Below are 27,280 nucleotides of genomic sequence, written 5' to 3'. Positions count from 1 at the left end.
CCAGTGCCCCCAGTTCATCCCAGTCCCCCTGAGATTCCCCTCAGCTCATCACAATGCATCCCAGCTTCTCCCAGTCCCCTCCAGATCCCTCCCAGTCGATCCCAGCACCCCCCAGTACATCCCAGTGCCCCCAGTTCATCCCAGTCCCGCCTTAGGACCCCCCCCCAGTCCATCCCAGTGCCCCAGTCTGTCCCAGATCCCCCCCAGTCCACCCCAGTGCCCCCAGCCCATCCCAATCCCCCCTTAGGACCCCCCCCCAGTCTGTCCCAGTGCCCACATCCCATCCCAGTTCCCCCTCCAGCACTCCCTAGTCTGTCCCGGCGCCCCCATCCCAGTTCCCCCCCCAGCACCCCCCAGTCCATCCCAGCATTCCCATCCCATCCCAGCTCCCCCCCCCAGCATCCCCCAGTCTATCCCAGTGCCCCCATCCCATCCCAGTTCCTCCTTCAGCACCCCCCAGTCTGTCCCAGTGCCCCCATCCTATCCCAGCCCCCCCCCCCAGCACTCCCCAGTCGCCCCCAGTGCCCCCATCCCATCCCACCCTTAGCCCCCCCCCCCCCAGTCCATCCCAATGTCTCCAGTCCCTCCCAGTCCCCCCCAGTTTCCCCCCCGGCCCCTCCCGGGGTCGCGGCCCCACATCCTGCCCCCGCCCGACCCGGGGAAACGCTCAACAAAGGAGTTTCCTGCTGGGGGGGCCCGGACGCCTGCCCCCCCCCCCCCCCCCCCGGACGCCTGGGTCCCCTCCCTGCCGGACGCCTGGGTCCCCTCCCTGCCAAGGGGGGGACTATGGGGGGGGGGACGGGACGGGACACAGCCCGGACGCCTGGGTCCCCGCCGTGGGCCCAAGCAGACAGACGGACAGACGGACGGACGCTTTCCCACCACCTCAAGTTGCCCAAAGTCGCCCAAACTTTCCCCGAATTTCCCCCCCCCGCCCCATTGGCGGTTCCCCTGGACGCCTGGGTCCCCCCTGGACGCCTGGGTCCCCTCCAGGAGCCCCCCAAAAGCGGGGGGGGGGGTGGACCCAGACGGCTGGGTTCGCCGAGAGGGGACGTGGGGGGGGGACAGCCCGGACGGCTGGGTCCCCCCGGCCGCGGGGCAGAGGAGGGGGGCCCGGACGTCTGGATTCCCTGGCTGTGGGGCAGAGCTGGGGCAGCCGGACGCCTGGGTCCCCCGGCTGTGGGGCAGAAGAAAGGGGGCCTGGACGCCGGGGTCCCCCAGGGCCGCTATGGGGCTGTGGCTGCTCTGGCTGTGGGTCCCCCTGGGCTTCGCTGAGGAGGGTGAGTGACCGGACCCTCGGGATGGGGGGTGTGGGTCCTAAATGCCTGGGACCCTCGGGATGTGGGTCCCGAATGCTTGGGACGCTGGGGGTGTGGGTCCAGAATGCCTGGGACCCCTTGGGATGTGGGTCCCATATGCCTGGGAACCCTCAGGGTGGGGGATGTGGGGTCCAGACCCCTGGGACCCCTTGGGATAGGGAGGAGGGACTTGGACTCCCCTCCCTGCCCCGAGGGGACCCAGGCATGCGGGGATGGGGGGGTGTCACTGCGGGGGGGACCCAAGCATCCAGGGCCTCCTCACCCCTCTCTCCCCCCCCAGAGACGCTGCTGAACACACGGCTGGAGACCACCGACCTGAAGTGGACGGTGTACCCGCCGGGAGAGGGGCAGGTAATGGGACGGGAGGGGACAGGGGACATGGGGGGGGGGGGGATGACAAGGGCACCGGGGGGTGCCCAATGCCTCTCACCCCCCTGGCCCCTTCGCCTGGGTCTCCCCATCCCCGTGTCCCCCCCACTCTCATGTGCCGTGTCCCCTGCATGTCACGTGTCCCCTGTGTTCCTCGGTGTGTCCCCCAAGTCCCCCATCCTCCTGTGTCCCCTAATGTCCCGCCTTGTCCTCTGTGACATCCCCATCTCTCATCTCCCTGTACCCCCACGACCCCCATCCCTAATGTCCCCCCATTCCCCATGTCACCATCTCCACGCGCCCCCGTCCCTAACGTCCCCCCATCTACCCCAACCCCTGTCCCCGCATCACCCCCTCACATCCCCCATCCCCCCCATCCCTGTGTCCCCATCTCCTCACGTCCCCCCATCCCTGACCTGTCCCCAAGCCCCACCGTCACCTATGTCCCCCCTCTCCGTGTCCCACCATCCCAAATGTCCCCCACGTCCATGTCCCCCCCCCCCGCAGTGGGAGGAGCTGAGCGGGCTGGACGAGGAGCGTCAGGCCTCGGTGCGCACCTTCGAGGTGTGCTCGGGGGTGGGCCCCCCCGGCCCCCCCCAGAACAGCTGGCTGCGCTCCGCCTGGGTTCCCCGCCGCGGCGCCACCCACGTCTACGCCGAGCTGCGCTTCACCCTGCTGGCCTGCGACAGCCTGCCGCGCCCCAGCCCCGCACGCCGGCGCCGACGGGGGGCTCCCGCCGACCCCGTCGCTGACCCCCCCGGCAACCGCCCCAGCCACCACGATGCTCTGGGCGACGGCCCCGGCGACCACGATGCCCTTGGCAACGGCCTTGGCAACAACGGTGGTCTTGGTGATGGTCCTGGCATTGCCCGTGGCAACTACAGTGACCTTGGCGACAGTCCTGGCAACCAAAATGCACTTGGCAATGGCCCCAGCAACCACGATGCCCATAGTAACCGCCCCAGCAACCACGATGCTCTTGGCGACGGCCTGGGCAACGACGGTGGTCTTGGCGACGGCCTGGGCACCTACGGCGGTCTTGGTGACAGTCCTGGCAATGCCCGCGGCAACCGCGGTGACCTTGACAACCGTACCGGCAACCACGATGCTTGGAGCGATGGTCCTGGCAACCACGTTACCCTCAGCGATGGTCCCAGCAACCACGTTACCCTTAGCGACGGCCCCAGCCACCGCAACGCTCTTGGCAACGGCCCCGGCCACCGCGACGTTGCTCGTAGCAACGGCCCCACCAAGGGCCCTGCCCACCCCCGGCCCCGCCGCAGCCCCGCCCTGCCCTCGCCCCGCCCTTGCAAAGAGACCTTCAACGTCTTCTACCACGAGGCGGACGCCGACACGGCGACGGCACTGACGCCGCCCTGGATGGAGAACCCTTACATCAAGGTGGACACAGTGGCGGCCGAGCACCTCTCGCGCCCGACGGCAAGCGCCGGCGGTGGCCGCCCTGCGGGGCGGATCAACCGCAAGACGTTACGGTTGGGCCCTCTGAGCCGCACCGGTTTTTATTTGGCTTTCCAAGACCTGGGGGCCTGCATGGCGCTGCTCTCCGTCCGGCTGTACTTCCACCGTTGTCCCGAGGTGACGGCACGCCTGGCGCGGTTTCCCGCCACCGTCCCGCGGGAGCTGGTGGCAGCGGTGACCGGACAGTGCCTGGAGGGAGCCGTGCCCGTTGGTGCCGGAGCGCCCGTCATGTATTGCCGGGAGGACGGGCGATGGGCTGAGCCCCCCGCCCAGGGCTGCGTCTGCGGCCCCGGGAGGGAGCCTGATGCGGGGCTGGGGTGTCGCGGTGAGTCTGGGGCAGGGGGGGCAGTGGGGCTGGGGGTGAAGCGGGTAGTGGGGGGAAATGGGGGATGGAACAGGGCAGGGGTGGGGTAAAACGGGGGGGGAATAGAGGATGCAGTGGGGCAGGGGTGGGGTGAAATGGGGGGGAATGGGGAGTGGAATGGGGAAGGGGGCAGGGGTAAAATGGGGGGTGCAACGGGGTGCAGTGATGGGGGTGCAATGGGGGAAATGGGGGGTGCAATGGGGCAGGGGTAGAGGTAAAATGGGGGAAATGGGGGGTGGAATGGGGAAGGGGACAGGGGTAAAATGGGGGGTGCAAGAGGGTGCAGTGACGGGCGTGCAATGGGGGAAATGGGGGGTGCAATGGGCCAGGGTTGGGGGTAAAATGGGGCAGAGATGGGGCTGCCATGGGGTGCAATAGGGGAGGGGTGCACCCGGACGCCTGGGTCCCCATGTGACCCTTCTTCCCCCCCCGCCCAGCCTGCACCCCCGAAACCTTCAAGGCGGAGGCAGGGGGAGGTCGGTGCGAGCCCTGCCCCCCCTTCAGCCAGGCCCTGTCCCCCGGTGCTACCGCCTGTCCCTGCCGTCCCGGCTTCTACCGTGCACCCGGCGAGGGACCCGCGCTCCGCTGCTCCGGTCAGCACCCATGGGGGCTGTGGGTGGGGGGGTCTGGACGTCAGGGTCCGTGGGTTGGGGGGGCACAGGCTGCCCAGACACCCAGGTCCGTGGGTCCCTGGTCTGGGCAGGGGGGTCCAGGCACCCAGACCCCTGGGTCTCTGTGTTTGGGGGGGTTCCAGCACCCAGACCCTCAATTCCCCATCCCTATAGGTGCTGCCCCCCCATTTATCCCACCTTCCCCCCCCCCCAGCACCCCCCTCGGCCCCCCGCAGCGTGGTGGCTCGGCTGAACGGTTCCGGGGTGCGACTGGAGTGGAGCAGCCCCCGCGACGGGGGGGGCCGCCCCGATCTCACCTACGCCGTGGGGTGCCGAGCCTGCCCTGAGCGGGCGCCCTGCGGCCCCTGCGCCCGTCTCACCTTCTCTCCTGGCACCGCCGGGCTGCGGGGTCGCGGCGTCACCGTCACCGGCCTCCGGCCCTACGTCACCTACACCTTCACCGTCACCGCCCGCAATGGCGTCTCCCACCTCAGCCCCCACCCGCCCCCTGGGGAGGAGGTCAATGTCACCACCACCAAGGACGGTAAGAGGAGGAGGGGGGGACGGGGACATGGACCCTCAAAACCTGCCCTTGGACTCCCCGAACCTACCCTGAGCTCTCAAGCTTGCCCTGGAACCCCCAGACCTGTCCTGGAACCCCCAAACTCACCCTGACATCCCTCTCCCCCCGAACCCCTGGGACCCCTAAACCCACCCTGACACCCCCTAACTCACTCTGGGACCCCCCAGGTTCCCTCAAGGACCCCCTAACCTACCCTGGGACCCCTTAACTCACTCTGAGACCCCTGAACCCATCCTGGGACCCCCCAGGTTCCCTCAGGGACCCCCTAACCCATTCTGGGACCCCCCCCAAACCTATCCTGGGACCCTCCAAAACCTGTCCTGGCATCCTCAAACCCACCCTGGGATTCCCCTGGGACCCCAAAGCCTCCCCAGAGGCCCCCAAGACCCCCTTCCCCCCCCCCGGACACCCATGACCTTCCTGATCCCCCCACAGTGCCGCTGCCAGTGTACGACGTGGTCCGGATTGGGGGGTCCCCCACGGGGGTGACGCTGTCATGGCCGACACCCCCCCCAGCCCCCCCTGGGAGCCACGTCCTCGACTACGAGGTCAAGTACTACGAGAAGGTGAGGGAGGGCTGGGGGCACTGGGGGGGTCCCAAGGGACACTGGGGTTATTGGTAGGTCCTGGGGGGCATTTGGGGATATTAAGGGGGTGATGGGGCATTGGGGGGGTCCCAAGGGACATCGGGGGACCTGGGGGCATTTGGGGTGTCCCAAGGGACATTGGGGGGACTTGGGGAGCATGCTTTTGGGGGTCCTGGGGGGCACTGGGGGAGGGCTATTGGGGAGCTCCTGGGGGGGTATTTAGGGAGTCCTGAGGGCTAGTTAGGAGTCCTGGGGGGTAGGGAGGGAGGGCTTCTGGGGGCATTTGGGGGTTCTTGAAGGGTATTGGGGGGGTCCTGGGTGGCACCGGGGTTCCCAAGAGGCATCAGGGGGGTTGGGGAGTTTTGGGTGGTCCCTGGGGGGCACTTGCGGATCTGGAGGGGACCCAGAGGACACTGGGGGGTCCCTGGGGGCCATTGGAGGGGTCCTGGGGGGGGTTTCATAGGCCCTGGAAGGGGTATTGGGGGCCCTGGGTCAAGAGAGGGGTGGGTGTCTGACCCCCACAGATGGGAGGGGGCGAGGGCCCCCCCATGTTCCTGAAGGTGCCGGCACCGCGGGCAGAACTGGGGGGGCTGCGCCGAGGGGGGCTCTATGGGGTGCGAGTCCGTGCCCGCTCCGAAGCCGGTTATGGGGACTTTGGCCCTGAGACCGCCGTCACCACCCAGGGCGCCGGTAAGCCCCCCGTCCCCCCTCCAACAAAACTCCCCTAATCCCCTCTAGAACTCCCAACTTCCCCAACAACCCCAGGACCCCCAAAACCTCCCTAACTCTCTTTGGGACCCCCTAAGCCCCCCCAACTCCCCCTGGGAGCCCCAACCCCTCCCAGGAGCCCCCTGAACCCCCCGGGGGGACCCTTGACCCCCTACAAGCTCCTGGGGACCTCTGGGACCCCAAAACCATGTGGCACCCCATGTAGTATTTGTACCCCCCCCCCCGGACCCCCTGAACCCCCCAGGAATGTCCCTGGGAGTCCCCAATCCCCCCCAACCCCTCTGGGACCCCCAATGACCTTTGTAATCCCCCACCCCTGTGCCCCCTCCATGACCCCTTTGGGAACCTGTGGGACCCCCATAAACCCCCTGGGCCCCCCCCCCAACCCCCTTGTGACCCCTGGGTCCCCCCTCGGGACCCCCTGGCACTGACGGCTGTTGGCAGAGGGGTCCCGAGGGGAGCACGGGGGTCTGGTGGCAGGGGCTGCGGCCCTGGGGGGGCTCCTGGTGCTGGCGCTGCTCGCGGGGACCCTGCTCTGCTTCAGGTGAGGGGGGGTGGGGGGGTCCTGGGGGGCTCTGAGGGTCTCGGGTGGGGGGAAGTGGAGCATCCTGGGGATCTTTGGGGGGCTTGAGAAGGACCGGAGAGGCTCAGAGGGGGCACTGCAGCATCCCGGGAGGCTGGGGGGGGTGGGTTGGAGCATCCTGGGGGTCCCTGGGGTGTCCCTGAGGGGTTTACAGGGGTACTGGGGGGGCTCTAGGGGGGTCCCAGGGGGACTGGGGAGCTGGGGGGGTGTTGGGGTCATCCTGGGGGTCCTGGTGGGGTCCCTGGCAGGGTATGGGGGGGCTTTGGGGGTCTCCAGGGGATCCCTGGTGGGTCTGGGGAGCTGGGGGGGGGGGGTTGGGAGCATCCTGGGGGTCCCAGGTGTACGTGGGTGGGCCCGGGGGGGTCTCATGGGGGCTGCACTGACTGTGTCCCCCCTCCTAGGCGCCACAGCCACCAGCACAGGGAGGATGCGGATCGGCATGGCCACCGCGCCGCGGGCCACGGTGGGTGTCACCCGGCGTCACCCCAGTGCCACCCAGTGTCACCCTGTGTCCCCGTCCCCAGTGTGACAGCGGTGACGTTGTCCCCATTGGGGGGGGGGCTGTCCCCCCTGTGTCCCCACACTGACAGTGCTGGGGACGGTGTCCCCACATCCCCGTGGTGACCATCTCGGTGTCCCTACGCCCCTTTGGTGACGGTGGCACTGTCCCCACGTCCCCGTGTCCCCACGGTACCGGTGGTGGCATCCCTGTGTCGCTGTCCCCTGTAACCGCAGCAAGGGTGGGGGTTGGCGTCCCCTGGGGCGGGGGGGACGCCGGGTGACGCCATGTTCCGGTGGCAGGTGGGAAGCTGTACATCGACCCCCTGACCTACGAGGACCCCGGGGTGGCCCTGAGGGACTTCGCCCAGGAGATTGACGTTGCCTGCGTCAAGATCGAGGAGGTCATCGGGGCAGGTGACATCCTCTGGCCCCGCCCAGCCCCGCCCAGAGCCCCCCAACCCAGCCCCAACGATGTCCCTGATGATGTCCCTATGGATGTCCCCAACAACCTCCCTGTCTGCGTCCCGTCAGATGTCCCCATGGATGTCCCCGATGATATTCTCAGTGATGTCCCCATCCTTGTCCCTAACAATGCCAGTATTCTTGTCCCTAATGATGTCCCCACCCCTCTATATCCCCAACAGCATCCCCATCCATCTCCGTGCCCGCTCACAACGCCATCGCTGTCCCCTGCTGTCCTCAGGGGAGTTGGGGGAGGCGTGGGGGGGCTCCGGGGTGACGCGTGCCCCGCCATTGTCCCCAGGGGAGTTCGGTGAGGTGTGCCGGGGCCGGCTGGCGCTGCCGGGGCGCCCCGAGTCGCCAGTGGCGGTGAAGACGCTGAAGGGGGGCGCGGGGGAGCGGCAGCGCCGAGATTTCCTGGGGGAGGCCGCCCGCATGGGACAGTTCGCCCACCCCAACGTGGTGCGGCTGCGGGGGGTGGTGACGGCCAGCGCCCCCGCCATGATCCTCACCGAGTTCATGGAGAACGGAGCCCTTGACGCCTTCCTGCGGGTATGGGGACGTCGGGAGGGGGCATGGGGGGGGGACATGGGGGGATGTGGAGTATGGGGGACGTAGGGGACGTGAAGGACGTGGGGGGGAAATGGAGGACACGGGGGGTGTGGGAGGATATAGGGGGGACACAGGGTGTGGGGGGATATAGGCAACCTGGCAGGACATGGGATGTGGGGGACACAGGACATCAAGGCCATGGGGGACATGGGGAATGTGGGGACATATGGGACATGGGGGACACAGGGGGCCATGGGGGGACAGTTGGCATATGGGGGACACGTGGTGACACAGCAGACACAGGGGACACAGTCACACACACCCCCCACGTGAGGTGACCGTGTCCCCCCTGCCGCCGGTGTCCCCTCAGGGCCGGGTGGGGACGCTGGGGCCGCTGCAGCTGGTGGCCATGCTGCGGGGCATCGCGGCCGGGATGCGGTACCTGGCCGAGACCGGCTTCGTCCACCGCGACCTGGCCGCCCGCAACATCCTGGTGGACGCCCAGCTGGTCTGCAAGGTCTCCGACTTTGGGCTTTCCCGCGCCCTGGAGGAGGAGAGCTCGGCTGATCCCACCTACACCAGCTCCCTGGTGAGCTCACCCCCCACGGGTGCTGCCCGAGTCCTTGGTGCCGATGGGGTCCTGCCAGGGTTGGGGTACCTCCGGGGTTGGGTTCCCACCAGGGTTGGGGTACCTCTGAGGTTGGGGCCCCACCAGGGTTGAGGTCTTTCCAGGGTTTGGTCTTGCTGGGGCTGGGGTCCCAGCAAGGATGGGGTCCCACCAGGGTTGAGGTCCCTCCAGGGTTGGGGCTCCACAGATGTCTGGGTGCCAGCAGGGCTGGGACACTGGGATCCCTTGGAAGACGGGGTCCCTCCAGGGCTGGGGACTTTCCAGGGTTGGGGTCCTTCAGGGATTTGGGGTCTCCTGGATGCCCGTGTCCCTCAGGGGGTGGGGTGGGTTCCCCCGGACACCAAGATCCCCCCGCCCGCGTGTTGGGGTTCCCCCATGATTTCCCTGTCCTCAGGGGGGGAAGATCCCGATTCGGTGGACGGCGCCGGAGGCCATCGCCTTCCGCAAGTTCACCTCGGCCAGCGACGCCTGGAGCTATGGCATCGTCATGTGGGAGGTGATGTCCTTCGGCGAGCGACCCTACTGGGACATGTCCAACCAGGACGTGAGTCGCCCCGGACCCCCTCTGTCCCCCTGGGGAGGGCAGATCAACCCGTGGGACCCAGGGTCCGGGACTCAGGTGCGGGTGGGGGCAGTTGGAGCCTTGTTAGGGACAGCTGGAGGTAATTAGGGGGTAATTAGCGTGGGAAGGGACCCAGCTGCTGCGCCTGGACACCTGGGTCCCCCCCCAGACGCCAGCATCCCTGGCAGGTCAGGGGGTCCCCTGAGCCTCCGGGTCCCCTCCTGGACGCCCAGGTCCCCTGAGCGCGTGTCCCCACATCCCCACGTCGTCGTCGTCGTCGTGTCTCCCCCCAGGTGATCAACGCCATCGAGCAGGATTACCGGCTGCCGCCGCCCCCCCGCTGCCCCACGGCACTGCACCGCCTCATGCTGGACTGTTGGCAGCGCGACCGCAACGCCCGGCCCCGCTTCCCCGACATCGTCAGCGCCCTCGACCGCCTCATCCGCCACCCTGCCACCCTCCGCGTCACTGCCCCCGAGGCCCACCGGTATGCCTGGGCCCTTGCCGGGGGGGACAGGGACACAGACACACGGGACGGGGAGTCTCGGACACCCGGGTCAGGGGGGTGGGGGTCCCGGGTGCCTGGGTCCCCTTGGGGCAGGGGGTCCTGGGATGCTGCAGGGCTGACCCGTCCGCCCCGGTCCCTGCAGACCCTCCCCGCCCCGGCTGGCACAGCGCAGCCCCCCTGGCCCCCCCGGCCCCCCCTTCGCCTCGGTGGGCGAGTGGCTCCGCACCCTCCAGCTGGGCCGATACGAGGAGACCTTCAGCAGCGCCGGGGTCACCAGCCTGGAGCTGCTGCCGCGGCTGCGCAGCGAGTACGGGGCGGGAGGACGGGGCGGGGGGGGGCATGGGGGAGGATTTGGGGGGGCCACGCGGGGGGGCACAGGGACGCAGCGGTCACCCTCATGTCCCCCGCAGGGACCTGCTGCGCATGGGGGTGACGCTGGCCGGGCACCAGCAGCGGATCCTCGACAGCGCCCAGAGCCTGCAGAGCCCCCCCAAGGGTGACCCCCACTTCTGAGCCCCGCCCGCAACGCAGCCCCGCCCACGCCAAGATGGCCGCCGGGGTGCCACGGACCCGTTCGAAGGGGCTTGGCCCTGGCTGGGTCACCAAGATGGCCGCCTCGTGCTCCTCCCCATTCCACCAAAGCGTGACTTGACTTTGCCCCGTGATGTCACGGCAACATCACCAGCGCCGATGACATCATCGCTCGCCGCCCACGGACTCCAGGTTGGTGATGTCGCAGGGGAGCGAGGCTGTGGGCGGGGCCCAGTGCGTGATGTCATGCCCTGGGGCTCCCGTGAAGTCACCGCTCGTGACCTCGGCGTCGCCTGGGAGCCGCCGTGACCTCATTGCCTTGGGGCTGCCCCTCCCCGGTGACGTCGTAAGGCCCTTGTGATGTCACAGCTCTTTGGCCCCGCCCCTCCTGTTGAACTGGAGAGGGTGGGGCCGGGGAGGTCACGCCCAGGGGTGTGGCTTGAGGTGGGCATGGTCCGGGTGGGTGGAGCCTGAGCAGGTGCAGACTGAGTGGGTGGGCGGAGCCTGGGCAGGCGTGGTTGCAGTGGGTGGAGCCTGTGTGGGCGTGATCCGGGTGGGCAGGGCCCCCCAGGTGCCTTTATTTTTATTTTTTTTTTAACCGATTCTGTTAATTTATGGCCCGAAGTCGGAGCCAATAAAAGCGGCGACGGCGGCTCATCCGTATGCAAACGAGAGGGCCGGGCCGCCCGGACACCTGGGTCCACCCCCTGCCCCAGTTTGGGGGGGGTCACACGATGGGACAACAGCACTCTCCCCACCCCAGGTCAGGGGGTCCCCAATGTCCCGAGGGGGCCCTGGGGGTCCCCACGGTCCCGGCTGTCCCCGTTCTCCTCATAGTCCCGTGTGTCTCCGCCGTCCCCGCTGTCCCCAAGGCCGCCGTGGTCCCAGACGTCCCCCTGGTCCCCAAGGCTGCCGCTGTCCCCGCCGTCCCCAAGGCCGCCGTGGTCCCAGATGTCCCCCCGGTCCCCTCCGTCCTCAAGGCTGCCATGGTCCCAGACATCCCCCCGGTCCCCAAGGTCCCCCCGTCCCCAGATGTCCCCGCGGTCCCAGGCGTCCCCGGCCAGGGCCCCAGCCGTCCCCTGCAGGGTCCAGGCCAGCAGGGCCAGGCGAAGGCGGAGGTGACCGGCATCCCCTCGCGTCCCCTGGCCATCTCCCCCCCCGAGCTGGGCCGCCAGCGCCGGCAGCGTGTGGCCCCCCCGGCCCAGCAGAATGTGGCGGAAGGGGGTGACCAGGGGGGACACGAAGGGAGACAGGAGCGAGGCCTCCGCCTGGGAACGGGGACATGGTCAGTGGGACGGGGACAGGGACGGGGTCGGGGACACGGTGGGTTGGGACAGGACAGGGACGGGGTTGGGGACATGGTCGGTGGGGACAGGACAGGGACAGGGATGGTGACAGGGATGGGGTTGGGGACATGGTCAGTGGGGACAGGAAAGGGACAGGGAAGGGGACAAGGTTGGTGGGGACAGGACAGGGACAGGGATGGGGACAACGTCAATGGGGACAGGACAGGGAGACCATCAGTGGGATGGGGACAGGGACAGGGATGGGGACAACATCAATGGGGACCTGGAGACCATCAGTGGGGACAGGACAGGGATAGGACACGGTCCCAGTGGGATGGGGACAGGGTGACGGGTTGATGGTGAGACTGACGGCCACGATGCGGACATCGAGGGGACGGGGATGGGGACAGGGTGATAGTGACGGTGACACGGCCACGATGTGGGCGTTGAGGGGATGGGGACAGGGTGACAGTGGCGGGTGACGGTGACACTCACGGCCATGATGCGGGCGTTGAAGCCACGGTTGAGGCGCTCGTTGGTCCCCTCAGAGCCGGCCATCTCCCGGCGCAGCGTCTCGGCCGCCCGGACGACGTCGCCGCGGGCTGAGGACAGGCACTGCAGGGACAGTCCCTGTGCCTGGCGGGGGGGGGGGGGCACACACACAGACACGCACGGACATTGGGGACGCTCTCACCCCCCACACACCCCAACGACAACCACCACAGGGATGGTCCCCGCGGGGCGCGTCCCAGTGCCGTACTGGTTTTGTACCGGTCTGACCTGGAGGGGTGCCAGGCGCCGCAGCAGCGCGTCCCCCAGGGCAGCGGGGTCGAGGGGCAGGCGGGCGTCGTGGGCCAGGCGCAGCAGCAGGTGGGCGGCCACCGCGGCCACTGCGCGGGCCACCGCCGGCAGCCGCCCCCGCAGCCGCCCCTGCAGCCGCCCCAGCGTGTCCTCCCGCGTCCCCAGCGCTGCCCTCGACCACCCCCCGGCCGCCTGCAGGGTTCGGGGGGGGGGACACACACGCGAGGACATGGTTGGTGGCGGGGGGGGACACGGTCAGCGATGGGGACGGGGGACGCGGTGACGGAGACATGGGGACACATGGGGAGGACGGGGGACACAGTGATGGACATCGGGGGGGACACGGAGGGGATGTAGAGGGGGACACGGGGGTGGACACGGTCAGCGATGGGGACGGGGGACGTGGTGATGTAGATGTGGGGACACAGTCAGCGGTGGGACGTGGGGACATGGAGGGGACATAGAGGGGGATGCGTGGGGGATGTGGTCAGCGATGGGGACGGGGGGGCAGAGGACGTGGTTGGTGATGAGGACGTGGGGATGAGGGGACACAGTGACGGACACGGGGGGGACGTGGGGGGGTGCGGGGATGTGGGGACACCGTCAGCGATGGGGATGGGGGGACACACAGGGGACGCTTGGAGCCGCCTGGGGGGAAATGGGGGTGGTCAGTGATGGGGACATGGGGGGGGTGACAGCATGGGGAGGGAGGTGACACACACACGGGGTCTCCCCACCTCATCAAAGCCAAGCTCCAGGGCCGGGACCCCGGCGGCGGCGGTGAAGGGGAAGGCGCCACTTTCGGGGGGCAGCGGTCGGATCCTGAAGGGGAGGGGGGGGGAAGCCAGGTGTCCGGTCCCCGCCCCCTCCCCCCCAAGGGGACCCAGGTGTCCGGGCCTCCCCCCCATCCCCGTCCCCTGTTCCAACCCCCCCCCCCCCCCCCAAGGGACCCGGGTGCTCACACGTCGCTCTCCCAGCTCCGTCCCGGCCTTGTCACCAGCTCCAAGAGGCTTTTCCCGCCTTCGTTGGGGCTCTCCACCTTGGGGGGGGGGGAGATGGGGGATGGGGGGGCGAGCAGGAGGGGGGGACACCCCCAGGTGTGCAGGACCCACCCCTCACCCCTCCTCCACCTGGCTGAGGGCACTCTCGATGAGGTTGACCAGGGTCGGGCTGGTTTTGGCCACCAAACGGTCGTCACCTGGGGGGGGGGGGGGGGGGGGCTGTCAGGGGGATCCAGGGGTCCTGGGGGGGGGGGGTGGATGGAGACACCCTCCCCTCCCCCCACCCTGGGCATCGGGGGGGGGGGGGGGCTCACCCAGCACAGCCTGATCCAGGCTGATGTAGGCGGCCGCTTTGGTGTGCAGGAGGTCGGGGTACCCCTGGGGGGGGTCAGGGAGGGATCATGGCGAGGTCACAGAGAGGTCACGGAGGGGGAGGGGGTCGTTCGGGGGGGGGGGGGGTGCAGGCGTCCAGGCTCACCTCCAGCCACTCAGTGGCCCCCAAATGCCCAAATTCGCCCCCGTCCCAACTGACGAAGAGCAGTGTCCGGCGGAGCTGGAACCCTGGGGGGGGGGAGGGGGGACACACCCAAGGGGGGTGGGGACCCAGGTGTCAGTGGGGGAGGGGGGGGATGGACACCCAAGTGGGAATGGGGGCCCAAGTGTGGGGGGATGTGGTTCAAGGACTCCTGGGGCCCAAACCCCCCCCCCTTTTAAGCTCCCCCACCCCAATGACCCCGCCCTGGCTCCACCCCAGCTGGCCCCGCCCACCCCGGCCCCGCCTCCCCCCGGCCCCACCCTCACCATCCTGCCCCATGGCGGCAAAGAGGTGGGCGAGCTCCAGAAGGAGGGCGGTGCCGACACCCGAGGCCGCCGCCCCTGGCCCCAGCGAATCCCGTTGTGCCCCCACGATGATGTAACAGTCTGGAGGGGGGTGGAGTCAGGCAGGCTCCATCCCCCATCTAGCCACACCCCCTATGGGGTCAGCACCACCCGCTGGGTCCCCCCGCCTGCCCTGTGGTGCCCCCACCTCCTTCTCCGGGCTCCACCCTTCCCTTTAGCCCCACCCCCTTTAGCCCCACCCCTTTTGCCACCCCAGCTGGCTTGACCTCACCCCCTACAGCAGCACGACCTCAGGCTTGACCCCGCCCCCTCGGTCCCACGCCTCTAGCCACACCCCCGATTGACCACACCCAAAAACTGACCACACCCCCAACCGACCACACCCCAACTGGCCACACCCCCCGTGGATCCTCCCTGTGGCAGCCCCCCGGGCAGGCCTGATCCTCCTCTCCGTTCCTCCACCCCTTCTAGCCCCGCCCCTTCTGACCCCACCCACTTTGACCCCACCCACTTTGACCCCACACCTCTCACCGGGTTCCAGCCGCCCCTCCAGGGCCCCGAAGACGCTGGTGAGGGTCCCCGGCGCCGTCCCCGCGGCCACGCTCAGACGCAGCTGCCGACCCCCCAGGCCCGGCTGATACCGGAGCCCCCGGCCGGGGGGACCCCAGTGCGCCGGCGCCCGCGGCCCCCCCAGCACCCTGCGTGGGGCAGGGGGCGACGTGGGTGTCTGGGGAGGGACACCCAGACCCTGGGACACAGCAGCTGGAGCCCCTCCCGCGCTGCTGAGGGCTAATTGCCCCTAATTACTCCCAGCTGCCCCTAACGAGGGTCCAACTGCTCCGCCCACACCGGGGTCCCAGACCCCGGGTCGTGTCCCCCCCCCCTCATTCCGCCCCCACCTCCTGGGGAGCCAGAGCTCCTGTTCACCAGCACCCAGCAGGTAAGTGGGGGATCCCTGGACCCCCCCACCCCACCCCACCCCAGGGGACCCCCGGCTGTCCAGGGAAGGGAAGGTGGGGGGGGGAAAACGGACGATTCCCCCCCCACCCCCCCCAGCGCCAGGGCGTACCGCAGCAGGCGGGCGGCGGTGCTGGCGCTCAGGGGGTGGGCGGGAATGGGGGGCAGCCTCGGGGGGCGGCGGGGGGGGGGCCCGGCCGCTGAAGGAGGGGAACCCCTGGCTGTAGGGGTCCCCCGAGCCCTCCTGCACCTGCGGGGACGAGTCAGAGGCAGGGACCCCCCCAAGCCCCCCAACCCCCCAGCATCCCCAACCACCCCCCCAGCGCCCCCAAACCTCCCTGATCCCCCCACTCACCCCCCCTGCCCCCCATCCTCTAGATACCCCCGAATCCCCACACAGCCCCCTAAAACACCCCACCCCCAAAGCACCCCAAATCCCCCCAGCCCCCCCCAATACTCTAGATAACCTCCAGTTCCTCCACAACTCCCCAAGCCCCCCCCCTTCCACCCCCAGGACCCCCAATGCAACCCCCCCACAGCCCCCTAAAAGCCCCCACCCCCTCAAATCTCCCCAGTTACCCCCAATCCTCCCCCCACCCCTCAAGACCCACAGAGACACCCCCGCAACTTACCCCCAGCCCCCTGAACCCCCCCCATCCCCTCCCCGCCCCCCCACTCACATGGACGGTCACGGCCGTGTCCCTCCCCAGCCCAGGCCCCTCCCCGGGCCTGGCTGTGTCCTGGGGGTCGGGGTACAGCAGCACCCCGATGGCCCCCGCTCCCGCCGCTGCCGCCACCTGAGGACCCACATGTCTGGGGGACCCCCACAAACTGCCCCTCCCCCCCTCAGGCATCCGGGCCTCCCCCTCCCCCCCTTATCCCCCCCCTCCCCAAGGGCGCATGTGTCCGGGGGACCCCCACGTCTACCCCTCCCCCCATCTGAGGGACCTGGGCATCCAGACACCTCACTCCCACCAAAGTGGACCCTGGTGTCCTGCCCCTCCCCCCCCAGGGGGGTCTCCAGCATCCTCCCCTTCCCCCCCCCCCAGGCCCACCTTGGCGGCGGGGGGGCCTCTCCCCAGGCGGAGCAGCAGGAGGTTCCCACGGGGCGACACTCCCCTCCCCCGCAGCAGTGCCAGGTCCTGGGGGCGCCCGTAGTGACCATAGACCAGGCCCCCCTGCGGGGTCAGGGGTCAGGATCGGGGTCAGGGTTAGGGGTTGGCGTCAGGGCCAGAATTGGGTCAGGTCAGGGGTCAGCGTTGGGCTCAGGGATCGGGATCAAGGGGCAGGGTTGTGGTCAGTGGTCAGGCGCAGGGTGGGGGGTCAGGGGTCAAGGGTCAGGGTTACCGTGGCGTTGCCGGGGGCACTCCAGGCACAGAAGGCCTCGGGGTCGAGGCGGAGCCGCTCCAGCTCCCGCCCCCCCGCGTCCACCCACAGCAGTGATGCCGACCCCCTGCGGGGTCAGAGGAGACGGGTCAAGGGGTCAGGGGGTCAGGCTCCCCCCAGTAGCAGTCCCAGCCCCCTCCTGGCCCCCAGCCAGCCCCAATGACCCTTGACCCCCATGACCCCTGGGATCCCTCCCAGTCGCCCCCCCCAACCCCTGTGACCTTTGAATTTCTGTGACACCCCCCCTCCCCCCCTTCCCGGAACTCTCCACCCCCCTGTGACCCCTGACCGCTGTGACCCCTGACCCCAAGACCCCTGGCCCACCATAACCCTTGACCCTTGTCCTCTATCCCCGTGCACGAACCTCCCACAGCTCCGAGACTCTCCCCCTCGCCTCCCTGACCCCCATGACCCCTGACCCCACTGCCGGCCCCGCACCCCCGTACCGTGTGGGCAGGGGGAGGGGCTGGGGGCGGCTCCAGGCCCGGCTCAGCCCCGCCCCTGCCATGGCACTCAGCACGGCCTGTGCCAGGCCCCGCCCCCGCTCCGACCCCGCCCCGTGTGGCCCTGCGCTCACCTCCCTGCGGGTGGGTCAGGGGTCATGGGCAGGGGCAAAGGGAAGGGCATCCCTGTGGGGTCAGGGGTCAGGATACCCCCTCACCAGGGTCAGGGGACAAGGGGGTAAGGGCCAGCCTGCAGGGTCAAGGGTCAGGACAACCTCCCCCTGCGGTCGGGGGTCAGGGTTCAAGGGTCAGAACACCACATCGTAGCGTGAGGTGTGAGGACCAGGGGTCAGGGTCAAAGCCAGGGGTCAGGCTCAAGAGACCCAGGGAGCAATGGGCTCCCCCCACAGGGTCAGGGTTCAGAGCCAGGGCAGGGTCAGAGGTCAGAGGTCACTCACCGCACCCAGGCCAACATCCGCTCCTCCCGCAGGTGCCGCTGCAGCAGCTCCCGCAGGCGGGGCCACATGGGCGGGGCCTCGGCACTGGCCCCGCCCCCTGCTTCCTCTGGGGTGGAGCCTCCCAGGTCAGGCCCCACCCCCTCCCCGCCCCCACAGGGGACGTGCCCAATCCCGGCCACCAACAGCCCTGGGGGGGGGGGGGGAGAACTGGGGGTGGGTGGGGCCGTGGGAGTGGGTGGGGCTACAGCCAGGGTGGAGCTGGGGGGCAGGTGGGAGGGGTAATGGGGTGTGGTTGCAGTAATGGGGCATAACGGGGTTTCATTGGGGTAACGGGGCGCAATGGGGTAACGGGGTATAATTGGGGTAATGGGGTAATAGGGTGTAACACGATAATGGGGTAACAGGGTGTAATGCAGTGTAATGGCAATGGGTTAACAGCGTAACTGGGTGCAATGTGGTAACACAGGTAATGGCGTAAAATGAGGGCAAGGGGTAACAGGGGCAAGGGGGTGTAATGGGGTGTAAGGGAGGTAACGGGGTGCAATGGGCGGAATGGGGTAATGCGGTGTAAGGGGTGCAACGGGGTGTAAGGGAGGTAACAGGGTGTAAACGGTGTAAGCAGTAGAGTGGGGTAACGGGGTGGAATGGGTGCAACAGGGGCGTAGTGGGGCTAACGGGGTGCAAGGGGGTGTAAGGGGATCGCGGCAGCTCCCTACCGGCCAAGAAGGCGGAGGCGGAGCCCAGCGCCAGGGTGGCGAGGGGGTGGAGCCGTGGGCAGGGCCGTGGGCGTGGCCTGCGCCGTGGGCGTGGCCCGGGGCTGGGCAGCCGCACGATCGGGTCTCCCTCTTCTTCCTGCTCCCCTCCCCCCCCCCGGGGGTCCCGGTGCCGGCAGTAGGACACCGTCCCTCCCCCCGGGGGCTGCAGCACCGCGTCATCGCCCGCCCCGCCCCCTTCTGGGGGATGACGACACCTGGGTCCCCTTTCGGGGGGGGCGGGGGGGGCCCAAACGCCTGGGTGCCCCTTTTTTGGGGGGGGACACACACCCCTAGGAACCCCTTGGGGGGGGCTGGGGGGAACCCCGGTGCCTGGGTCCCCTTTTTGGGGGAGGGGGGGCGTGGGGGTTGGTCAACTGGGTCCCTCCTGGGGAGGGTTGGGGGGCGCAGATGCCTGGGTCCCTTTTTTGGGGGAGGGGAGGGAGGAGACCTGGGTCCTCTCGGGGGAGGGGGGGTTGGGGGTGTCCTGGCCACCCGGGTCCCTTTTTGCGGGGGGGGGGAGGGGGGGAGCTGTTACCCGTCCACGGAAGCAGCGTCTCAGGGTCTCCATCGCTGCCGGGTCCTGGGGCGAGAGCGGCCGGGGGGGGGTCCCGGGGGAGTCCCGGGGAGCTGTGCCCCCCCACCCCTCCCTGGGATGGACTTTGCCACCAGCCGCACTTTACTCCTCCCCCCCACCCCTCCGTGTCCCCCCTGACCCCCCTAAACCCCCCGACACCCCCTCCCGCCCCCGCTCACCCCTCGGCCGCTGGGTCCCGCTCTGCCCCGCCCCCTCCCGAGGCGCGAAAAAGGGGCGGGGACAAGGGCGAGGGGGCGTGGAGGTGGGCGGGGCTGCTGCGGGAACGAGGCGTGGCTTTCTCGGGGGCGTGGCTTTTGCGGGGAGGCAGCGTGGCTGTAGCGGGGAAGAGGCGTGGCTTCTGTGGGGAAAGGGAGGCATTGGCTTTGTGGGGAAAGGGGCGTGGCTATGAGGGAAGCCCCGCCCCGGCGCCGCCCGGTCTGGCTGCCCCTTATCTGACCCCGGTCACTGACCCCGGGGGGGGCACTGGGCGTTCGGGGGAGGGTTTCGGGAGGGGGGGGTGTCATTGGGATCCCTGCGGGGGGGTGGGGTGTCCTGGGGGGGCCCAGATATTGGGGGGGGGGACACCAACGTGTCTGGGGGGGGCTGATTTGGCGAGTGTCATTGGGATCCCTGGAGGGTGGGGTGTCCTGGGGGGGGGTCATTGGGATCCCTGGGGGTGGGGTATCCTGGGGGGGTCCTGGGGGGGTTGGGGGGGGACCCAGGCGTCCGGGCTGAGAGAGGAGGCGGGGGCACGGCTCAGATAAATACACTCGTGTTTGCATTAAGTTAGTTGGGGGGGACGGGGGTGTTGCCCCCCCCCCCCCCCGGGTGGGGAGTGGAGGGGGGCGGCTGCGTCTCCCCTGAGTGACAGCTGTCAATCGATCGCCCGCAGGGCCTGGGCGTGCCTGTGACGGGCAGCTGTCAATCAACCGGGTCGCTCAGGCGGGAGGAGGATGATTGACAGCTGTCAGTCACCTGCCGGTACGTCCAACGTGCCGGGGGGAGGGTCCGCAGGGTGGGGGGAAGCGGGGAACGAGGCGGGAGGGGGGTGGTGGTGTGCGGACGGATGATTGACAGCTGTCTGTCATCGGCGACAGGCGTCGGCGAGGAAGAGCCGGACCTTCCCGCGGAGGAAGTTGCTGTGCACCCCCAGCAGCCGGGCCAGGGTCCGCACCCGCAACCTGGGGGGGGGATCGGCTCGGGGGGGGTCCTGGGGGGGGGGGCAGCGGGAGAGGGGAGGGGGGGTCAGGGACACACAGCTCCCCAGGAGCCTCTGCTGCCCCCCCCTGCCCCATACCAGAGTGGAGACCCCCATTTCCCCCCCATTCCCATCCCCCTCCAGGAACCACCAAACCAGGGTGGGGACCCCCCATTCCCCCGCCTCCCCCCCAGGACCCCATTTCTCCCCCCCACCCCCGGCTCCTCCCCGTGCCCCCATCCCATGATAGGGACCCCCCCCCCCAGTCCCCATCACCAGGGCAGACCCCCCCCCCCCCAGCACCCTCATCTCAGCCACCCCTTATTCCCCCCCCTCAGCCCCCCATACCAGGGCAGGGACCCCCCCCGGGACCCCCCAGCCCCCCTCCCCCCCCAAGCCCCCCCATACCGGGGTGGGGACCCCCCGCAGCAGGCGGGCCAGGCTGCGGGCCGCGCTGTAGGCCCGGTCGAGGGTGGGGCGCAGGCGGGGGTCCGGCAGCAGCTCCCGCGCCCGCAGGACGGCGGCCACCAGCACCGCCTGCCCCCCCCCCACCTCGCGCGCCCGCGCCCCCGCCTGCGGGCAGGGACGGGGGGTCACGGGGGGCACGGGGAGGGTCATGGGGGGTCATACAAGGACATTGGGGGGGGACATGGGGAAGAGGGGGACGTGGGGGTCACACGGGGATGCGGGGACCTGGGGGGGCACGAGGGTCACATGGGGACAGGGGGAGCACGGGGTCGTGGGGGTCACATGGGGACACGGGGATGGGGGGGCACCCAGGGGCACGCTGGGACAACCACCACCGCTGGGGGCCCCCCCATAACCCCCACGGTTCACCCCAGTTTACCCCCATTCTCCGCATCCCTCCCTGTTTCAACCCATTTCCCCCTAATTCACCGCATTTCCCCCCCTTTCTCCCCATTTTTGCCCAATATTCCCCCGTATCACCCCCTTTCTCCACATTTTGCCCAGGTTGCTCCCGTTTCCCCATCTCTCCCCATTTTGCCCCATTTCCTCCCCATTTCTCCCCATTTTGCCCAGTTTTCCCCCGGTTTCCCCATCTCTCCCCATTTTGCCCCGTTTCCCCCCGGTTTTCGCCCAATTTCCCCCGGTTTCACCCCATTTCCCCACTCACGTCCATCCGTTGCCAGTCGTTGAAGTTGACGCCGGGGTCTGGGACGGCCACCGCCTCGGGCAGGTCACAGGGGGGGCCACAGCCAGCCTGGGGGGGCGACGGGACGGGGACGCTGCCACCTGCCCACGCTGGCCCCACAGCGTCCCCAAGTGCCCCATGGCCATCGTCCCCCCAAGGGGTCCCTGTGCCCCCCCCCAGTGTCACCAAGCCCCCCCCCAGGGGGTCCGTGTGCCCCTCCCCCAGTGTCCCCAAGCCCCCGAGGGGGTACCTGTCTCTCCTCCCTGTGTCCCCACCCCCCAGGGGGTCACTGTCGCCCCCCCCCCCCGGGTCCCTGTCCCCCCCACGTCCCCCCCCCCCCCTCACCAGCCCCCTCTCAGCGTCGCGGGCCTCCAGGATGAACCTCTCCATCACTCGGGGGTCACAGAGCGAGGGGGGGCCATCGGGGCGCCCCGGGACCCCCAAGAGCATCAGCACCAGTGCACACAGCCCTGGGGGGGGGGGGAGACGAGAGGGGGTCAGGGACCCCCACCAGTCCCCCCAGAAGCTGCGCTGGGGATGGGGATGCTCTAGGTCCTACTCCCCATCCAGCACCACCACCCCCCCCCCCCCCCCCCCCCCCGCACTGGGAGCACTGGGAGACGAGGCTGGGGGCACTGGGGAAGGCGGGGGGGGAGGACTGGGATGGAGGGGCTGAGGGTGAACCCCCTCCCCGCTGTAATGGGGGGGTGCTCAGATGCCTGGGACCCCCCTCCCCCCCCCCGACGGCCGGGTCCCCTCCCACCACCTACTTCCCAGGATGCCCCATCCCCACACATGCCGTCACCCACCAGTGGGACCCCCCGCACCCCAGAAGGGCACCCGGGTGTCCGACCCCCCCCCCCCTTTACTCACCCACCGCCCCCATCGCCCCCATCGCCGGCTGCTCATGGCACGGGGGGGGTCCCTGGGTGGCCCCGGGCCTGTGGCCGTCCCCGTCGCTGCGTCCCCCCGTCCCCGTCCCCGGTTAATGTTTGATCCGAGGGGCCGCGGGGCCGGAAGGGCCATTGGGGGGGGGTTTTCCCGTCCCCGTCCCCCCCCCAAGGTTCGGCCGTCGAGGAAAAGGCCGCGCCGGCCGCCGCACGTCGGCCCCTGGCCACGGGCCACCCCCCTCCCCGGCCACGAGGGGACGGCGCCGGGATGGCGGGGGGGACACGCGGGGGGGACACGTGGGGACGGGCATGTGGGCACGGAGACGTGGGGATGGGGGGGACGGAGTTGGGGAGATGGGGATGGGGGCACGGGCAGGGGGGGCACGGGCGGGGGGACAGGGGGGGACAGGGACATCGGGATGGGGTAGGGGCACGGAGATGGGGGGACAGGGATGGGGGACGGGGTTGAGGGCCCCGAGTTGGGGACATGGACACGGGGAAGGGACACGGGGATGGGGACAGGGATGGTGGTCACGGGGACAGGAACGGGGTCACGGGGACAGCATCGGACACGGGGATGGGAGAACAGGGCCGTGGGGCCGTGACGCGGGGGCAAGGACGGCAAAGAGGTGGGGGACGGGGATGTGCAGTTGGGGACACAGGGACAGGGTCATGGACGTGGGCACGGGGGGACAGGGAGGGGGACGTGGGGATGGGCAAAGGCCACAAGGACAGGGACGGAGGGATGGGGATGGGGACAGGGACATGGGGATGCGCACACAGGCATGGGGACGAGGACTGGGATACGGGGACATGGGCATGGGGACAGGAAGACAGGGATGCAAAGGGACAGGGACGGGGAAACCAGGATGGGACGTGCACAGGAGGACGTGGGGACAAAGACACGGGCGTGAGGATGGGGACAGGGATGAGGACACAGGGACAGGGACAACGACATGGGGACCGGAATTGGGACATGGGGACACTGGGACCGGGGAATGTGGGGACAGGGATGGGGACACAAGGATAGGGATGGGGACACGGACATGTGTACACAGACATGGGAATAAGGGACACAGAAACAGGGATATGGACATGGGGACAGGGCCATGGGGCCACGAGGACAGGGATGGGGACACAAACTTGGGGACAAGGATATGGGAATAGGGACATGGGAATAGGGACATGGGCATAGGGGTGGGGACACGGGCAATCCCGGGGTTGAGGACACGGGGACAGGGACACCAACATGGGGACAGGGATTGGGACATGGGGACACAGACATGGGGCCAGGGCCATGAGGCCACAAGGCCAGGGATGAGGACACCAACATGAGGACAGGGATATGGTCATAGGGATGTGGGAATAGGGACACAGGCAATCCCAAGGATGAGGACATGGGGACAGGGCTGGGGACAGGGACATAGGGCTGGGGACAGGGGTGTAGGGACATGGGGACAGGGACACGGGCATAGGGACAGGGACACGGGCAATCCCGGGGATGAGGACACAAGGACAGGGATAGGAACGTGGGGACACGGCAACAGGGATGGGGACACCACACGCAGGGCCAGGGCCGCGGGACCACGGTGGCACAGGGTGACGTGGGGACACGATGACACACCAGGATCCAGGACCCTGGACACCTGGGTCCCCTCCTCAGTGGCGAGGAGACACACACACGCGCACACACACGCACCCCCGGGGGGGTGGCTGTGACCTGAGGAAGCGGCCGAACAATGGGGCAGCGTCACCGTCACCGTCGCGGCCACCGGCCGCTGGCGCCACCGTGGCCCCGGGGGTGGACACGCAGGGACCCCCGCACCCAGCCCACGGCTGTGGGGATGTCACGCCGAGGAAAGGGGTGGGGGAGGTGTCCCCCCGCCGCAGCGGCGGGGAGGGGGCCCCGGTGTCCCCCGGTGGGGGGACACACGCACGCGGGCGTCCGGCCGGCCCCCTGCCAGGCCGTACGTGCGGTTCGGCACGGCCAGGCCCCGGGGTCAGGTCCCCGCGGCGCCAGCGGGGCCAAAGGGCGACCGGGGGCGGTTGGGGGGGGCAGTGGGGGATATATGGCCCTCCGCCACCCAGACGCCTGGGTGTCCCCTGAACGAGGGACTCCCCCCCCTCAGTGTCCACGTTCAGCCCAGTAAAGGGGACCTGGATGCCTGCATGACCCCCGCACCCTGACACCTGGGTCCAGACCTGGATGTGGGACCCCCCTGACACCTGGGTCCCCCCAGATGTGACACCCCAAACACCTGGCGTTGTGTCCCCCCCAACAGCCGGGTTCCCCTGGCCATTATGGGCCCAACACCTGAGCTCCCCATCATCCGCTGACACCTGGGTCCCCCCTGCACATCCACATCTCCCCGCCCCCCCCCCCCCCAGTCCATTGCGGGGGAGGGGAGGGGGTTTCCTGCCCCAAAGGTCAGTGGTGACGCGGAGGAAGCCCGTGTCCCGTCGCGTCCCCCTTCCCCCCCCCCCCCCCCAGGAAGCCCCAAGGCGTCACTGCTGCCACCATCTTTATTGGGGGTCCCCCCCCCCCGCCAAAGTTCCAGATGCCTGGGTGTCCCCCCCCGAATGCTTGGGTCCACTTGGGAGGGGACATGAGGGGCTGAGGAGGTCCTTGGGGGGGGGGGTGTGTTATCAAGGGTCTTGGTGGCCTCAGGTTGTGGTGGCCCACGGTGGCTCATGGTGGCCTGTTGACGGTTGTAACTCACAGTGGCCCCAGGTCACGGTGGCTCATGGTGGCCTGTGGTGGCCCCAGCTTGTTGGTGGCATCTTGGTGGCTCCAGCTCATGGTGGCCCTGGCTTGTGGTGGCGTCTTGGTGGCTCGTTGATGGTTCTAACTCACATCAGCCCCAGCTCATGGTGGGTCACGGTGGCTCATGGTGCCCCTGGCTCCTTGCTGGCTCCAGTTGATGGTGGCCCTGACTCACCAGTGGCCCCAGCTCGTTAGTGGCATCTTGGCGGCCCCAAGATCATTGGTGGCTCGTGGTGGCATTTGGACACTGATGAGGGACCCACGACGCCTCAAGGCCTCCCAACCCCCCGCGGGGTGCCCCAGGGTGTTTCAGGGTGTCTCCTCACACACAACAGACCCCACGATGCTCTGGGGTGTCTTGGGGGGGAGGGGGGCCTCGAGTCATTTTGGGGTGCCCCCCCCCCCCCCCATGTGACAAACCCGGCGATGCTCCAGGACCTCTCAAGACCATTTTGGGGTGCCCCAGGGTGTTTTAGGTATCCCCCTTGCAGACAACAGACCCCACAATGCCTGGGGTGCCCCCCAACACCCCGGGGTGCCCCCGCCTCAAGCGCAGGGGGCTTCTCGGCACACTCTGATATGGATGGCCGAGTTATGACGGAGGCGGGGGGATGCTCCGTCCCCATCTTCCTCCTCCTCCTCCTCCTCCTCCAACCCTTCTCCCTCTTCCTCCTCACCCCCCCCACCCCCACCCCGACCCAGCGGGGGTCCCCGGCGGCAGCGGGGGGTGGCGAGGGGGGGCAGGGTGACGGAGGAGGTGCTGGCGTGAAGCCGAAGGGCGCCGGGAGCCCCGGCCTGCAGCTGCAGGGCCAGGTTGATGGTGCGGGGGACAGCCAGGCCCAGCCCGTGGAGGCGTAATTCCCCGGGGGGGACGACGGGGGGACCCCCCCGAGATCCCCCAACTCCCCCGGCCCCCCCCGGAGCCAGGAGACGTTGGCAACGCCGGAGCTGGGCTCGGAAATCTGTCCGCGCCGTTACAAAAACATCGGCTCCGGTTCCGGGGGGGGGCGGCGGCAGCGATGGAGAGGGGGGTGATGGAGGGGGGGCGGGGGGCCGGGCCCCGGCGGCGGCGGCGGTGGGGGTCGCCTCCCCCCTTCCCCGGTGACGCCCCCGGTGCCGCTGACGGTGCTGTGGTGTGTCCCGAGGACATTCTGGGGTGGGGACACGACATGGGGAGGGAAGTCAGGGACACGGGGGGGTCCTGGGGATCCCCGCAGACCCCCCAAAACGACTCTAGAACTCTGTAACGCCCCGTAGGCCCCCCCCAAACACCCATTACGACCCCCAGGGATTCCTCCTGGCCCCCACAACACCCCCAACCACCCCAGGGACCCCCATAACCCCACCTAGGTCCCTATAACACCCCCGAAGCCAAAGAGAATCCCAGGAGCCCCCAGAAGCCCCCCAAGCCTCCCCCACCTCCAGGGAACCCCCCCCAGACCGCATAGCTCCACACAGATCTCCCATAGGCCCCCCAAACCCCCGAGAGCCCCATAGACCCCTATGGATCCCCCATGGAGCACCACAGACGCCCCCCCGAGTCCCCAGCAGCCCCATAGATCTCCCGGAGCCCCCCAAACACCCCCGGGAGCCCCACAAGCCCCCCACAAACACCACCCTCTCCGCACGCACCTCGCCGTGTCCCCTCCGCCACCGCCGCCGCTTCCGCTTCCGGGGACGCGTCACCGCCCCCTCCCAAACCCCGCCCCCTCTCGCAGAAAGCTACGCCCCTTCTCTAGGAACCCGCCCCACCGGGGCGGGCCTGAAAGTCACGTGACACGGTCACGCCCCCCTCCGCGCGCGGACCACCACGCCCCCCTCCGTACCCATCACGTGACGCGGCGCGGAGCCGCCATTTTGGCCCCCGACACAAACAAGCGGCGACGCGGCGGCGACAGCGGCGGGAACGGGACTCGCCGCCCCCCCCCCCCCCTCGCCCCGGGATCCCCCCCCGGTCGCCGGTAAGGGGGGCGGGGCGGGGGGAGGGCGGGACAGTCGCCATGGAAACCTCGAGCCGCGGCCCCACCCCACCCCTCGCCCCGCCTCTCCTCCGGGCCCCGCCCTCCCGTCGCCATGGAGACGCCGCGGGTTCCCCCGGTTGCCATGGTGACACCGGAACCGTTTCCCCCCCCGGTTGCCATAGAAGCCCTTTACTTTCCCCGGGTTGCTGCTATGGAAACCAGGGGGTCTCCCCAACCAGGCCGGTTGCCTCGGCGACTGGGGACACGCCCCCTCTAGGTCCGTTCCACGGCGACCGTAGAAGCCCCTCCCCGGCCCTGTCGCCATGGTGACCAGGACACCCCCCCCCCCCCGTTTCCACGGAGACCGCTGACCCCCCCCCCCACGTTGCCATGACGACGCGCCCCCTCCACACCCTGGTCATGACCCCGGATGTCTCCTCCCCCCCGG

The 27,280-nt window shown here is 69.6% G+C and overlaps 3 protein-coding genes across 5 annotated transcripts; 1 reads left to right on the top strand and 2 right to left on the bottom strand.

Moving 5' to 3' along the window:
- Positions 1-618: 618 nt before the first annotated feature.
- Positions 619-11,022, top strand: EPHB4 (EPH receptor B4). Of its 3 annotated transcripts, XR_007504666.1 has the most exons (17): positions 619-1,280; positions 1,600-1,670; positions 2,196-3,492; positions 3,969-4,124; positions 4,357-4,686; positions 5,161-5,291; positions 5,837-6,002; positions 6,486-6,585; positions 7,026-7,087; positions 7,426-7,539; positions 7,889-8,136; positions 8,507-8,725; positions 9,159-9,308; positions 9,620-9,813; positions 9,977-10,141; positions 10,245-10,843; positions 10,878-11,022. XR_007504666.1 is itself a non-coding variant. In XM_049792525.1 (16 exons), the coding sequence occupies exons 1-16, from the start codon at positions 1,229-1,231 to the stop codon at positions 10,345-10,347; spliced, it is 3,558 nt and encodes a 1,185-aa protein (XP_049648482.1). In that variant the 5' UTR covers positions 619-1,228; the 3' UTR covers positions 10,348-11,022. The 3 variants fall into 3 exon arrangements, 1 of the variants encoding a protein (XP_049648482.1); XR_007504667.1 differs by lacking the exon at positions 9,977-10,141; XM_049792525.1 differs by having other exon boundaries at positions 10,245-11,022.
- A 12-nt stretch (positions 11,023-11,034) lies between these two features.
- On the bottom strand, positions 11,035-24,907 carry TFR2 (transferrin receptor 2). Its single transcript, XM_049792564.1, is given in 20 exon segments — positions 11,035-11,633; positions 12,147-12,644; positions 13,190-13,274; positions 13,415-13,491; positions 13,583-13,650; positions 13,768-13,831; positions 13,932-14,014; positions 14,255-14,374; positions 14,825-15,092; positions 15,363-15,500; positions 15,931-16,047; positions 16,306-16,428; positions 16,598-16,703; positions 17,083-17,217; positions 17,538-17,724; positions 18,254-18,455; positions 18,828-18,872; positions 19,842-20,076; positions 21,200-21,286; positions 24,828-24,907. Coding segments are annotated over 20 exon segments (3,222 nt in total). The 3' UTR covers positions 11,035-11,129.
- Positions 24,617-27,157, bottom strand: POP7 (POP7 homolog, ribonuclease P/MRP subunit). Its single transcript, XM_049792562.1, has 3 exons — positions 26,903-27,157; positions 26,504-26,606; positions 24,617-26,022 (listed from the first exon to the last, which is right to left on the bottom strand). The coding sequence occupies exons 1-3, from the start codon at positions 27,155-27,157 to the stop codon at positions 25,418-25,420; spliced, it is 963 nt and encodes a 320-aa protein (XP_049648519.1). The 3' UTR covers positions 24,617-25,417.
- Between the last annotated feature and the right edge of the window lie 123 nt (positions 27,158-27,280).

Source organism: Accipiter gentilis, chromosome 35, assembly GCF_929443795.1.
Source record: "Accipiter gentilis chromosome 35, bAccGen1.1, whole genome shotgun sequence".
In the NCBI taxonomy this organism is placed as follows: domain Eukaryota; kingdom Metazoa; phylum Chordata; class Aves; order Accipitriformes; family Accipitridae; genus Astur; species Astur gentilis.
This window is presented reverse-complemented; position numbering and strand designations above follow the sequence as displayed.